The 13,263-nt window shown below is 41.2% G+C and overlaps 1 protein-coding gene across 1 annotated transcript in view; it reads left to right on the top strand.

The window, feature by feature from the left end:
- The first annotated feature begins 871 nt into the window (after positions 1–871).
- The window catches only part of pex13 (peroxisomal biogenesis factor 13), a 31,880-nt gene continuing 19,488 nt past the window's right edge, over positions 872–13,263 (top strand). The window contains exon 1 of the mRNA XM_078556899.1: positions 872–1,006. Within this exon, the coding sequence (XP_078413025.1) occupies positions 936–1,006 (71 nt within the window). The 5' untranslated portion in view covers positions 872–935. The remainder of the gene's footprint in view (positions 1,007–13,263) is intronic.

Below are 13,263 nucleotides of genomic sequence, written 5' to 3'. Positions count from 1 at the left end.
TATTGGACAATGTGTCTGTTCGGATGTGTCCCTGTGTCCTATTGGACAATGTGTCTGTTCGGATGTGTCCCTGTGTCCTATTGGACAATGTGTCTGTTCGGATGTGTCCCTGTGTCCTATTGGACGATGTGTCTGTTCGGATGTGTCCCTGTGTCCTATTGGGCGGTGTGTCTGTTTGGATGTGTCCCTGTGCCCTATTGGACAATGTGTCTGTTCGGATGTGTCCCTGTGTCCTATTGGACGAGGTGTCTGTTCGGATGTGTCCCTGTGTCCTATTGGACAATGTGTCTGTTCGGATGTGTCCCTGTGTCCTATTGGACAATGTGACTGTTCGGATGTGTCCCTGTGTCCTATTGGACGAGGTGTCTGTTCGGATGTGTCCCTGTGTCCTATTGGACAATGTGTCTGTTCGGATGGGTCCCTGTGCCCTATTGGACAATGTGTCTGTTCGGATGTGTCCCTGTGTCCTATTGGGCGGTGTGTCTGTTCGGATGTGTCCCTGTGTCCTATTGGACAATGTGTCTGTTCGGATGTGTCCCTGTGTCCTATTGGGCGGTGTGTCTGTTCGGATGTGTCCCTGTGTCCTATTGGACGAGGTGTCTGTTCGGATGTGTCCCTGTGTCCTATTGGACGATGTGTCTGTTCGGATGTGTCCCTGTGTCCTATTGGGCGGTGTGTCTGTTTGGATGTGTCCCTGTGCCCTATTGGACAATGTGTCTGTTCGGATGTGTCCCTGTGTCCTATTGGACAATGTGTCTGTTCGGATGTGTCCCTGTGTCCTATTGGACAATGTGTCTGTTCGGATGTGTCCCTGTGTCCTATTGGACAATGTGTCTGTTCGGATGTGTCCCTGTGTCCTATTGGTTTGTTCAGAGTGTGAGTGAAGTTGAAGTGTCGAGAGGTCATTAGCGAGCGAATGTTTTATAAAGAAGATTATGGGGTCACAGCCGCCTCCTAAACCCTGGGAAAGACGGATTCCGGGAAATATGAGTGCTCCCTCTTTCCAGTAAGTGTTACTCAGTGATATTGAAGCGGATGCTGCCTTTCCCCGGCTTCATGTCGCTTCTGTGGGTCTGGGTGAAGCCTCATTGGCCTTTCTGCTGAAATCAAGAGAGACATTTGATTATTGGGGAAAAAAAAAACATCAACATCTTTAGAACCGAATTAGATTTGAAAATAATGTTTCGGCCTTTCCCAAGTGGAGCTTGTAACGGGAGTGAGCGAGTTGTACAATGTTTACAGTGCCCGCCTTGAGAATTATTTAAAATGCTGACGACTTGTTGTAACATTTCATTCCAAATAGCTTGCTTTCCAAAGTACAAACTACACCGAGCGTCTCTCTACAGTAAGAGTAATAAACATTGAGTAGTCCGGAAGGCCCAGTGTGAAATGAGTTAACCAGACGGTGCCACAGCTTGTTCTGCTCCAGACACGTTCAAGGCAGCAAGTCCATATTCTGCTGTACGTGGATCCCTGAACAGACAAACAACAAACTTGCTCACCCTTTAGGTGCGGGTGTAATTTGTGATCTGTAGGACCTTTACAAGGTGCTCCAACGATGAAGCTAAAATGCTTTGGGAGCTATCGGTTCCCATTAGGCTTTTTGTTGGTCTAATTTCAGTGAGGGGCTGAGTATCGAAATATATATTCGGAAATTGCAGCAGAACCATATAGAATCAAAAATCACTACACTGCAGAAAATGCTTCAACAACACTAATCATAGAATCATAACTACTTCCATTTCTATAGCGCCTTTAACGTGGTAAAATGTCCCAAGGCGTCATTAGACAAAATTGACACTGAGCCAGCCATACAAATTGACATTAGGAAAAATGGCCCAAGAGTAAGGTTTTAAGGAATGTCTTAAAGGAAGAAAGTGAGGTAGAGGGGTGGAGAGGATATTCCAGAGCTTTTAGGCCTACGTTGCTGAAGGAATTGCTGCCATCATGAAGTAGTGGTCACTAAATCCAAAGGTAATGGTTGCAGGAGAGAGACAGAAAGAAAGAAATGCAGTCCCTCAGCACTGTGGTACAGTGACCATTCAAATTGAGGGAATAAATAGGAAAGTAAGATTAGTAGGGACAGTATAGTTAGGGGAATAGAAACTGTTCTCTGCAGTCGAGAATGAGTTCCAAATGCTGTGTTGCATGCTTGGTGCCAGGGTTAAGGACATCTCCTTACAATTGGAGAGGAACTTAGAGTGGAATGAGAATGATCCAGCTATTGTGGTCCACATAGGTACCAGTGACAGAGGTAGGAAAAAGAAAGGGGTTCTGCTGAGGTGGTCTGAGCAGCTATGGGCTAAATTTAAAAAACAACAGAACCACAAACATAATCTCTTGATTACTCCCTGAGCCACAAGTAAATTGGCATAGAGTCAATAAGATCAGAGATTTGAATGTGTGACTCAAAGATCAGTGTGGGAGAAATGGGTTTCAATTGATAGAGTACTGACACCATACTTTGGAAAGAGGGAGCTGTCCTGCTGGGACAGGCTTCACTTAAACTGTGCTGGAATTCGTGTCCTCCTGAGTTGAATAACTAGGGCTGTAAATAAGGCTGGATGGGCATCTGGATGGACAGAGATAATTGGATGGGTTAGATCAAGGGTAGAAGTGCATGAATCAAAAGGGTTGCTAAGTATAGCTAGCCTAGAAAGATAGCCAAGTGTGGAGACCCGACAACCTTGTCCTGGCAACAATGGAAGGAGAAATTGAGGGTAAAAACAGGAGAGGAAGGAGAAAAATCGGCTGGATGGATAACATTGAGACGTGGACTGAGGGAGGCTTGAAGAAAACCAGAGGAGAAGCAAGATGATGCGAATGGCCCCACTAAGGCTATGGTGGAAATGAATGAAGATAGGGCTTTAGGTTAAATTAAACTAAATGATGGGTGGAGGATTCAAGTGAGGGGAAGTTTAGAAAGTTGAAGAGAAAGGATATGGTAATAGTGCAAGGTAGGGATATGGGTAATGATAACCAGAGTGTGACAGGAAGGAACAGAGTGTATAAATATAAGAATGCGCCGGTAAATAGGGCCAGAGAAGAGGAAAATGGTAAAAAGACAAAATTAAAGGTTCTTTATTTGAATGCATGCAGCATTTTAAATAAAATAGATGAATTGGTACCTCAAATAGAAATAATTGGGTATAATCTGATGTCCATCACAGAGACGTGGTTGCAAGATGACCGAGGCTGGGAACTGAATATTCAGATGTACTTGCTATTTTGGAAGGATAGGCAGAAAGGAAAAGTAAGTGGGTAGCTTTGATTACAAAGGATGAGATTAACACAATACTGAGAAATGGCCTTTTTTCAGAGGATCAAGATGTAAAATCAGTTTGGGTAGAAATAAGAAATAGCAAGAGGTAGAAGTCGCTGGTGGAAGTGGTCTGGAGGCCCCCAACAGTAGCTACACTGTAGGACAGAGCATAAAGCAAGAAATAATTAGGACTTTTAAGAAAGGTACCGCAATAATTGTAGGGAACTTTATTATTCATTAAGATTGGCAAATCAAGTTGACAAAGGTAACCTTGAGGATGAGTTCCTCAAGTGTATTGGAACCAGCATCTTAGAACAATACGTTGTAGAACCAACCAAGGAACAGGCTATTTTAGATCTGGTAATGTGCAATGAGACAGGATTAATTAATGATCTTATGGTAAAGGATCCTCCATGAAAGAATGATCATAACATGGTTGAATTTCACATTCAGTTTGAGGGTGAGAAACCTGGGTCTGAAATTAGTGCCTTAAACTTAAAAAAGGCAATTACAAAGGTGTGAAGACAGAATCGGCCAGAGTGAACTGGAAACATAGATTAAAAGGCAAGGTAGTAGATAAGCAGTTAATGATATATTTAATAATTCTCAAAAAAACATATATATATACCAATGAGAAAGAAAAACCACACAAGAAGGATGAGCTTTCTGTGGCTAACCAAGGAAGTGAAGGATGGAATTAAAAGAAAAAGAATACCATATTGCAGGAATTAGTGGTAGCCTAGAAGATTGGGAAAATTTTAGAAACCATCAAAGGATGACTTAAAGGGAGAAATTAGATTGAGAGTAAGCTAGCAAGAAATACAAAAACAGACAGTAAGCGCTTCTACAAGTATATGAAAAGGAAGAGAGTAGCTGAAGTAAATGTTGGTCCATTAGAGGATGAGATTTGGAAGTTAAAATGGGAAGTGAGGAAATGGCTGAGACTTTGAACAAATATTTTGTATCTATCTTAATGGTAGAAGACATAAAAGTATCCCACTAATACTAGAAAAATCAGGGGGTAAAAGGGAGGGTGGAACTTAAAACACTGGAGAAAAAGTCATCGGCAGCCGTCCCTTGATTTAAAGATGATGGTTCGCAAGTTTCTGCCATGGGTATTCATGTGACTGAACAGCCGATTCTCAGCCTGCAGATCTTTGGGCATGTGGGGCAGGATGTCCCATGAGGTTGTGGGATCAGCAGCGCAGGATTTGCTTCCCTTTCTTTACTTCTGTACTGCTGCTCTGCATCGTTAAGATGTTGTGACTCAAAGCATGATGCAGCTTGATAGACAAGTTCATTTTGAATGGTTCATGGAAAGCTCCTCCCAGTTATTAATACCAATGGTGCCACACTTCAAGGAGAGCTTCAGAATGCTTTGAAGCATTTCTTTGTCCTTCCCTAGAATGTTGGCCATTTAAAGGTTGAGAAAACAGGACCTGGTGGGTTAGACACTTTCAGCCATGTGGACAGTGTCCAGTCCATCGAAGTTGATTTTGCAGAAGTTCTGCCTGAATGCTTGTGATGCTGGTTTCAAGAAGGACACTAGTGTTTATTTGACAATCCTCCTGTTGAATTCAGAGGGTGCAGTGTAGGTGTTCTGATGGAATTTCTATAGCACTCTTCTGTGTCACTGATACACAATCCAGGTCTTACTACAGTACAGAAGTGTGGTGACGACATCTACTCTGTTTGGACATTTGTTGACTTGCGGATGTCTTTGTTGTCAAACACTCGCTGCCGTAGATTGTACAAGGCTGACCTGGCGCTGCTGCTCCAGGGTTGGACCTCCTAGTCAATGGTGGTCGGTGGTCGTTTGAGAGAGGTGTTGGTCGAGGAATGGAACGTGCTCAACGTATTCCAGTCTTTCTCCTTCACTATGTATGGGAGGTGGAATATTCGGGGGGGTGTGTGTGTGCGTGTGCGCTGCTGGGTGGGTGCTAATAGGTGTGATGCGCCTGTACGCCTCGCACCGCTGTCTACAGGGACCGACGGTACTAACACTGGCTTGCAATGCAACTGTTGTAGGTATCGTATTACGTTGCCTGAGTTGTGTAAATATATGTTTTATTGTTGCCTTAACAGAGGTGTAACTGGGAGTTAGATTGATCAGGGGAGCTAGCAGTTACTATAGTAGTAATTTGTAAACCTATGTATGTGCTTAAAATCATTTTATTTAATAAGAAATCTATAAGACTCGATGGTCTTATTGCTACTGAATTCAAAGCACGCATCTCAAAATAAGTACAAATTGCAAATACTTGTGGCAGCTGCTTCAAGTTTCCCTCTGGGATTTGGGCAGCTTGGCATTGCCACAACAGAATTGGGGGCTCTTTGGGGGTATATTTGAAATTCCTTGATTGGTTTGGAGTTGGTGAATCTTAAGGTTACGAATACGAGAAACACTTTGAATACAGGAGTTGGTGTGAGATTTATTTGAAGTGGTGACACTGCCATATGCCTTTGGAAGTTGCTAAAATTTGTCTGGGAGTTGGCTGGTTTACAAAAGTTCAATAAAGCTAAGTTAATGGAATTGGTGGATAAATTACAACTGGGATTACTTGCAGGGGTGAGGAAATCTGACATAACTGAAGGTATAGCACAGCATTTGAAATTGGAAGAAATACCCAAGAGACCGAGTTCTCCAAGGGGTGGTTCATTGAAATGGACTCAAATTCAGTTGCAAATGAAAAAAATGGAACCAGAGGCAGCAGAAAAAGAAAGAGCATTTCAAAGGGGAAAGGCAGGAAGGGGAAAGAAAACGGGAAAGGGAATTAGAAATGGTGAGGTTAGAAGAGGAGAAAAGAGAGAGAGAGAAAATTCCAGCTTAAAATGGCAAATAAAAAAGCGACGCCAGTAGGTGAGGAAGGACTTATTTCCACATCAGAACCCAGTGGGAAAATCTTTAAATTTATACAAGCTCTTCCAAAGTTTGAGGAACGAGATATTGAAGCATTCTTTATTTCATTTAAGAAGATAGCTAAACAGTTGAAATGGCCATAGGAAAACTGGACATTGTTGTTACAATCCAGGTTGGTGGGTAGAGCACATGAGGTTTATGCTTCACTGTCAGAAGAAATAACGGTGAACTATGATGTAGTAAACAAGGCTATTTTGAGGGCATATGAGTTGGTTCCTGAGGCATTCAAGCAGAAATTTAGGAATGTGAGAAAACAACCTGGGCAGATATATATTGAGTTTGAGAGAGTAAAACAAAGTAATTTTGACTGGCGGATACGGGCATTAAAGATAGAAACAATATATCTTAGAGAGATAATTCTTTTGGAAGAATTTAAAAATTCAATTCCTTCGATAGTGAGAACTCATGTGGAGGAACAGAGGGTTGAAACAGTAAAATAAGCAGCAGAGATAGCTGATGATTATGAGTTAGTTCATAGAGCTAAACCTTTTTTTACATCACCCTTTTAAATCAGAAAAGGACAGAAAGTGGGAAGGTGAAAGGAAGGTGGGTAGTCAGGGAAGAGAAGTAGGTAGAAATTCCCGGGAAGTTTTTTCTCAGAATAAAAAGGAAGGTGCTGAGGGTAGAAGTAACACTCGAAAATTGAGGTGTTTTCGTTGTAATACAGTTAGACACATTAAGTCAGTGTATTGGAAATGACAGGGAAAATCTGTTGGAATTATAGGGGTGCAGAAAAGTACTGGAAGTAAAAGCACTGCAGGTTCTGAGGTTTAGGCACAGGAAAAACCAGTGGTTTGTGTACAGGTAAAACAGGAAGAATCAGTGATAGGTAAAGAAGTGGGAATGTGTTCACAATTTACCCAAGAGAATTCTGATGAGCAGGTTGCAGAAATGTGTAAAGATTTTGTGTGTGAAGGGAAAGTCTTTCCATGTGCACAGGGTGGAGTAGGTAAAGATGTTAAAATTGTAAGAGACACTGGGGCTAGTCAATCCTTAATGTTGTGGGATAGTGACATTTGTTGCTCAGAGGGAGTATTGCAGGAACAGGTGATAATAAGTGGGGTTCATGGAGATGCTAAACATATTCCATTGTGGAAGGTAAATTTAAAGAGTAAGTGGGAAAACAGATGAGGTGATTGTTGGAGCAGCGGAAAGATTGCTCATTGCAAGGGTTCAATTTATTCTGGGTAACGATGTAGCTGGATCACATATGTGGGTGGTCCCTATGATAGTTGAGCAGCCTGTAGAAGTGTTTTCAACAGAGGTGTTACAGAGAGAACATCCTGGATTGTTTTCAGATTGTGTGATAACAAAGTCACGGGCTCATTGGTTGAAACAAAAAGAACAGGAAGTTCAAAGGCAGAGAGAAGGTGTAGAAGTCCAATTGGCTGGCGATGTGTTTGATAACATTGCTCAGGAAGAAAGACTGGAGGACAATGCAGCTGAAGTGTTTAACTCAAAACATTTAGTGGAGTTACAGAAAAAAGATTCGCAAATAAAACAGTTATATCAGACAGCTTACTCAGAAAGTGGCAAAATGTATTCCAGAATGTTATTACCTTAAGGGTAACATTTTAATGAGAAAATGGAGACCTTATTATGCTTCAGCGAATGAAAGCCACAGGGAGTGCATAAGATTGTAATACCATTTGAATATAGAAATGAAATTTTGAGGATAGCTCATGAAGTTCCAATGGGGGGACATTTAGGAATCAGAAAAGACACAGGCGTAAAAACAAAAACATTTTTATCGGCCTGGATTGCGAAGGGATGAAGTCAAATTCTATAGAACATGTCACGTGTCAGGTGATAGGGAAACCACAAGCAGTGATTAAGCTGGCACCTTTAATTACCATTCCAGCATTTGAAAAACATTTTCCTAGGGTCATGATTGATTGCGTAGGACCCCTCCCTTAGACTAAAAGTGGAAATCAGTACTTACTGACAATAATGCATGTGTCTACCAGGTTTCTTGAAACAATACCTTTGAGAAATATTACAACAAAGAAAATTGTGGAAGAGTTGACTAAATCTTTTAAAAGATATGGTTTACAATCAGGTCAGGGTTCAAATTTCATGTCACAGCTGTTTAAGGAAGTAATGAACAGTCTGGGGATAAAACAGTTTAAGCCAACAGCTTACCATCCTGAGTCACAAGGGGCTTTGGGAAGTGGCATCAAACTGTAAAAACTATGATGAGGACATCTAGTCAGGATTATCCACAGGATTAAGATAGGGGAATTCCATTCTTGTTATTTGCTATTAGGGATGTTCCTAATGCATTGACGAGTTTTAGTCCTTTTGAACTAGTTTACGGTCATGAGATGAGAGGACCACTGGAATTGATTCATGAGAAATTTGTGGGTCAAAATTCAGAAACTACCCTTCTTGGTTTTGTATCAAATTTCAGAGAGAGATTGGACAGTGCATGTGAGTTGGCTAGCAAACATTTAAAGATATCACAGCAAGTGATGAAAGTGAAGGCAGACAGGAACGCTACAGTTCGTAGTTTTGTTGCTGGGGAGAAAGTGCTAGTTCTGTTACAGTACTGGGTAACTCGTTAAAGGCAAGGATTAGTGGACCTTACAGGATTGAAAAGAAATTGAGTGAAATTATTTAATAAATACTCTAGAAAAATACTTTGACAAGGAAGAAGACCAAAAGGATGTATTAGTGGTGGTAGATAATGAGAAAAAGTTAGAAATGCAGGATTCTGAAATTGATTTTCCTCTAATCAAATTGGATAATGAGTGGGTACTTGAAAATTTAAATGAAATATTAAGTTACCTTCCAGACAAGTGTCAGTGATTTGGGAAAGCTATTATTGTCACACAAACCTATTTGTGGGAATAAGTTGGGAAGGACAGGTTTAACTATACATGATGTATGTGTAGAAGTTTCATCTTTGATAAGGCAACATCCTTAAAGATTAAATCCGGCAAAGTTATCATAAGTACAGAAAGAAATTGATTCATGCTTCAAAATGATATAATTGAGTCTAGTTGTAGTAACTGAAGTTTGCCTATTGTACTGGTACCGAAACCGGATGGAACACAAAGACTGTGTGGACTATCGAAAGGTGAATGCAATGACAAAAGCGGATTCATATCCTATACTATGGTTGGAAGTTGTATTGAGAAAGTGGGACAATCAAAGCCTATCACAGAGATTGACTTGCTAAGAGGATATTGGCAAGTACTGTTATCGGAGAGAGCAAAGGAGATATCGGCTTTTGTGACGCCAGATGGGCAATATCAGTTTAAAGTCATGCCATTTGGTATGAAGAATGCACCTGCAACATTTCAAAGACTTGACAAAGTAATTGCATGTCTGAGCAATTGTGCTGGTTACATTGACGACTTGATAGTTTTCAGTCAGATGTGGGAGGAGCATTTACAATATCTAGAAGAATTATTTACTCAATTACAAGAAGCTAATATGGTGGTGAACTTGGCTAAAAGTGAATTTGCAAAGCGCAAGTTACATACCTAGGCCATTCAATTGGACATGGTAAGGTGGCTCCAAGAGATCTGAAAGTCAAGGCTATCACGGATTTCCCTGTGTCTACAACCAAATTTTAGCAGTGTGGTTGCTCCATTGACTGAACTATTAAAAAAGAACAAAAAGTTTCAATGGACACAGGAGTGTCAGAAAGCCTTTGACAGTTTGAAAATTGTATTAACTACGACACCAATTTTGGCAGTACCCAATTACACCAAGCAATTTAAGTTGGCCATTGATGCCAGCGATATAGGCATTGGGGCTGTACTGTTACGAGATGATGACAGTGGAATTGCAAAACCAATAGGGTATTTTTCCCAAAAGTTAAATGTTTAACAGGAGATATTCAACGACCAAAAAAGAAAATTTGGGTTTGGTGTTAGTGTTGCAGCATTTTGAGATTTATGTGGCAAACAATTTGTCAGAAACAATTGTTTATACAGACCACAATCCTTTAAAGTGGCTGGACAAATTTCGAGACAGAAGTGCAAGGCTATTCAGATGGAGTTTATTACTGCAACCATTTAATCTACAAATTACACATGTGGCTGAGTGAGAAAATCTGATTGCAAATGCATTGTCAAAGTTAAAGGGAAAATTGGATATTTAAAACCTGGACACTGGAATGGAATGATTCTGTTGATACCAAGGATTTGTATATATTTTGTTATGTTAATGCATGTATCTGGTAATGTAATATTGTAATAAGTATATGAGGTAATGTAAGATGGGTTCAGCAAATGAAGCCATCTTTTAAATTACGACTTCATTTTTTAATAAGGAGGGTGATGTCAGGAAGATGTAATAATTTTCATAATGTTATTTGGAATTTATTGTAAAGTAGAGTAATAGTGGGGTCTGTGTGTATACGCGTGTGTCTTTGTGTGACTTAATTGAATTAAAGGCAGCTGGTCTGAAGCCTTTGATGTATCAGAAGATAAGCTAGGTTTGAAATGTTAAGTAGCTAAACATGGGTGAAGTTGTAGAACGTGAGGTGTAAAGGGAATACTTGCATTTTTAAATAAACCAAATAAGCTTGAATTCAAAAGAGAGGGTGAAATGTTTCACCTAGCCAGGAGACGTTAAGAAACAGCGTGTTTATTTTTCCCTAAGATTACTGGTAAAATTGGTGCTTTGATAGATTTTTATTAGAGAGATAAAGTCCAAATACATAGTGAAACAATGGGAATTTGCATTCAAAGAGGAAATCTGTGTAAAGGAGATGAAGTTGTGTATAGGAAAGAAGGCACTCTCAGATCTAACAAGTGTGAAAAGCCTCTAGCCTCTAAGCCTCAAACTGCTGTCTGCAAGAACTGACATTAAGAAAACTCACTTTGATTTTCGACTGTTCAGGGTATCGTGTTACTTTGCCTGGGTCTTTTAAAATATATGTGTTTTACTGTTGCTTTAACGGAGGTGTAACTGGGAATTAGATTAACCGGGGAGCTAGAATTTATTATAGTAATAATTTGTAAACCTATGTATATGTTTAAAATCATTTTTTTTATTTCATAAAGCAAGAGGGTAGCCAGGGAAAGGGTAGGCCCATTCAGGGACAGAGGTGGGAATCTGTGTGTGGAGCCAGAAGAAATGGGAGAGATACTAAATGAATACTTCTCATCAGTATTCACCAAAGAGAAGGACTTAGTGGTCGATTTGTTTAGGGAAGAGTGTGTAGATAGCCTGGACCATGTTGAGATCAAAAAAGAGGAGGTGTTAGGCATCTTGAAGAATATTAAGGTGGATATGTCCCCAGGGCCAGATGGGATCTACCCCAGAGTACTGAAGGAGGCAAGGGAGGAGATTGCTGGGGCCTTGACAGAAATCTTTGTATCCCCACTGGCTATGGATGAGGTCCCAGAGGACTGGAGAATGGCCAATGTCGTTCCATTGTTTAAGAAGGGTAGCAGGGATAATCCAGGAAATTACAGGCCGGTGAGCCTTACGTCAGTGGTAGGGAAATTATTGGAGAAGATTCTTCGTGACAGGATTTACTACCATTTGGAAGCAAATGGGCGTATTAGTGAGAGGCAGCATGGTTTTGTGAAGGGGAGGTCGTGTCTCACTAACTTGATTGAAATTTTCGAGGAAGTGACAAAGATGATCGACGATGGAAGGGCAGTGGATGTTATATACATGGATTTCAGTAAGGCCTTTGACAAGGTCCCTCATGGCAGACTGGTACAGAAGGTAAAGTCGCACGGGATCAGGTGAGCTGGCAGGATGGATATAGAATTGGCTTGGTCATAGAAGACAGAGGGTAGCAGCAGAAGGGTGCTTTTCTGAATGGAGAGCTGTGACTAGTGGAGTTCCACAGGGATCACTGCTGGGACCTTTGTTGTTTGTGGTATACATAAATGATTTGGAGGAAAATGTAACTGGGCTAATTAGTAAGTTTGCAGACGACACTAAAGTTGGAGGAGTTGCAGATAGTGAAGAGGATTGTCAAAGGATACAACGAGATATAGATCGGTTGGAGACTTGGGCGGAGAAATGGCAGATGGAGTTTAATCCAGACAAATGCGAGGTAATGCATTTTGGAATGTCTAATACAGGCAGGAATTATACAGTAAATGGCAGAACCCTTAAGTGCATCGACGGGCAGAGGGATCTGGGTGTACAGGTCCACAGGTCACTGAAAGTGGCAACGCAGGTGGATAAGGTAGTCAGGAAGGCATATGGCATGCTTGCCTTCATTGGCAGGGGTATTGAGTATAAAAGCTGGGAAGTCATGCTACAGCTGTATAGAACCTTGGTTAGGCCACACTTGGAATATTGCGTGCAATTCTGGTCACCACATTACCAGAAGGATATGGAGGCGTTGGAGAGGGTGCAGAGGAGGTTTACCAGGATGCTGCCTGGTTTGGAGGTTATTAGCTATGAGGAGAGGTTGGAGAAACTCGGATTGTTCTCACTACAGCAACGGAGATTGAGGGGCGACTTGATAGAAGTTTACAAAATTATGAGTGGCATGGACAGAGTAGATAGTCTTTTTCCCAGGGTGGAAGAGTCAATTACTAGGAGACATAGATTTAAGGTGAGAGGAGAAAACTATAAAGGTGATGTGCGAGGCAAGTTTTTTACGCAGAGGGTAGTGAGTGTCTGGAATTCGCTGCCAGAGGAGGTGGTGGAAGCAGGTACGATAGTGGTGTTTAAGAGGCAGCTTGACAAATACATGAATAGAATGGGAATAGAAGGATACGGACCCCGGAAGTGCAAAATGTTTTAGTTGACGGGCAAAATGATCGGCGCAGGCTTGGAGGGCCGAAGGGCCTGTTCCTGTGCTGTACTTTTCTTTGTTCTTTATAAAGGTCCAATTTAGTTTTGTAAGAAACCTCTAAGACTCGATGGTCTTATTACTACTGAATTCAAAGCACGCATCTCGAAATAAGTACAAATTGCAAATAGTTGTGGCAGCTGCTTCAAGTTTCCTTCTTGAGATTTGAGCAGCTTGGCATTTACCATCCGCCTGCCATAACACTTAAGGCTGGGCAGATTTTTCCACTGAGCTGGACCTAGCCTGGATGGGAAAAGGAAGGTATGGGGGCGGACCAGGTTGGCTTCTGCCGTTAATCCTGGA

The sequence above is a fragment of the Cetorhinus maximus genome, chromosome 14, assembly GCF_964194155.1.
Source record: "Cetorhinus maximus chromosome 14, sCetMax3.hap1.1, whole genome shotgun sequence".
Classification (NCBI taxonomy): Eukaryota; Metazoa; Chordata; class Chondrichthyes; order Lamniformes; family Cetorhinidae; genus Cetorhinus; species Cetorhinus maximus.
This window is presented reverse-complemented; position numbering and strand designations above follow the sequence as displayed.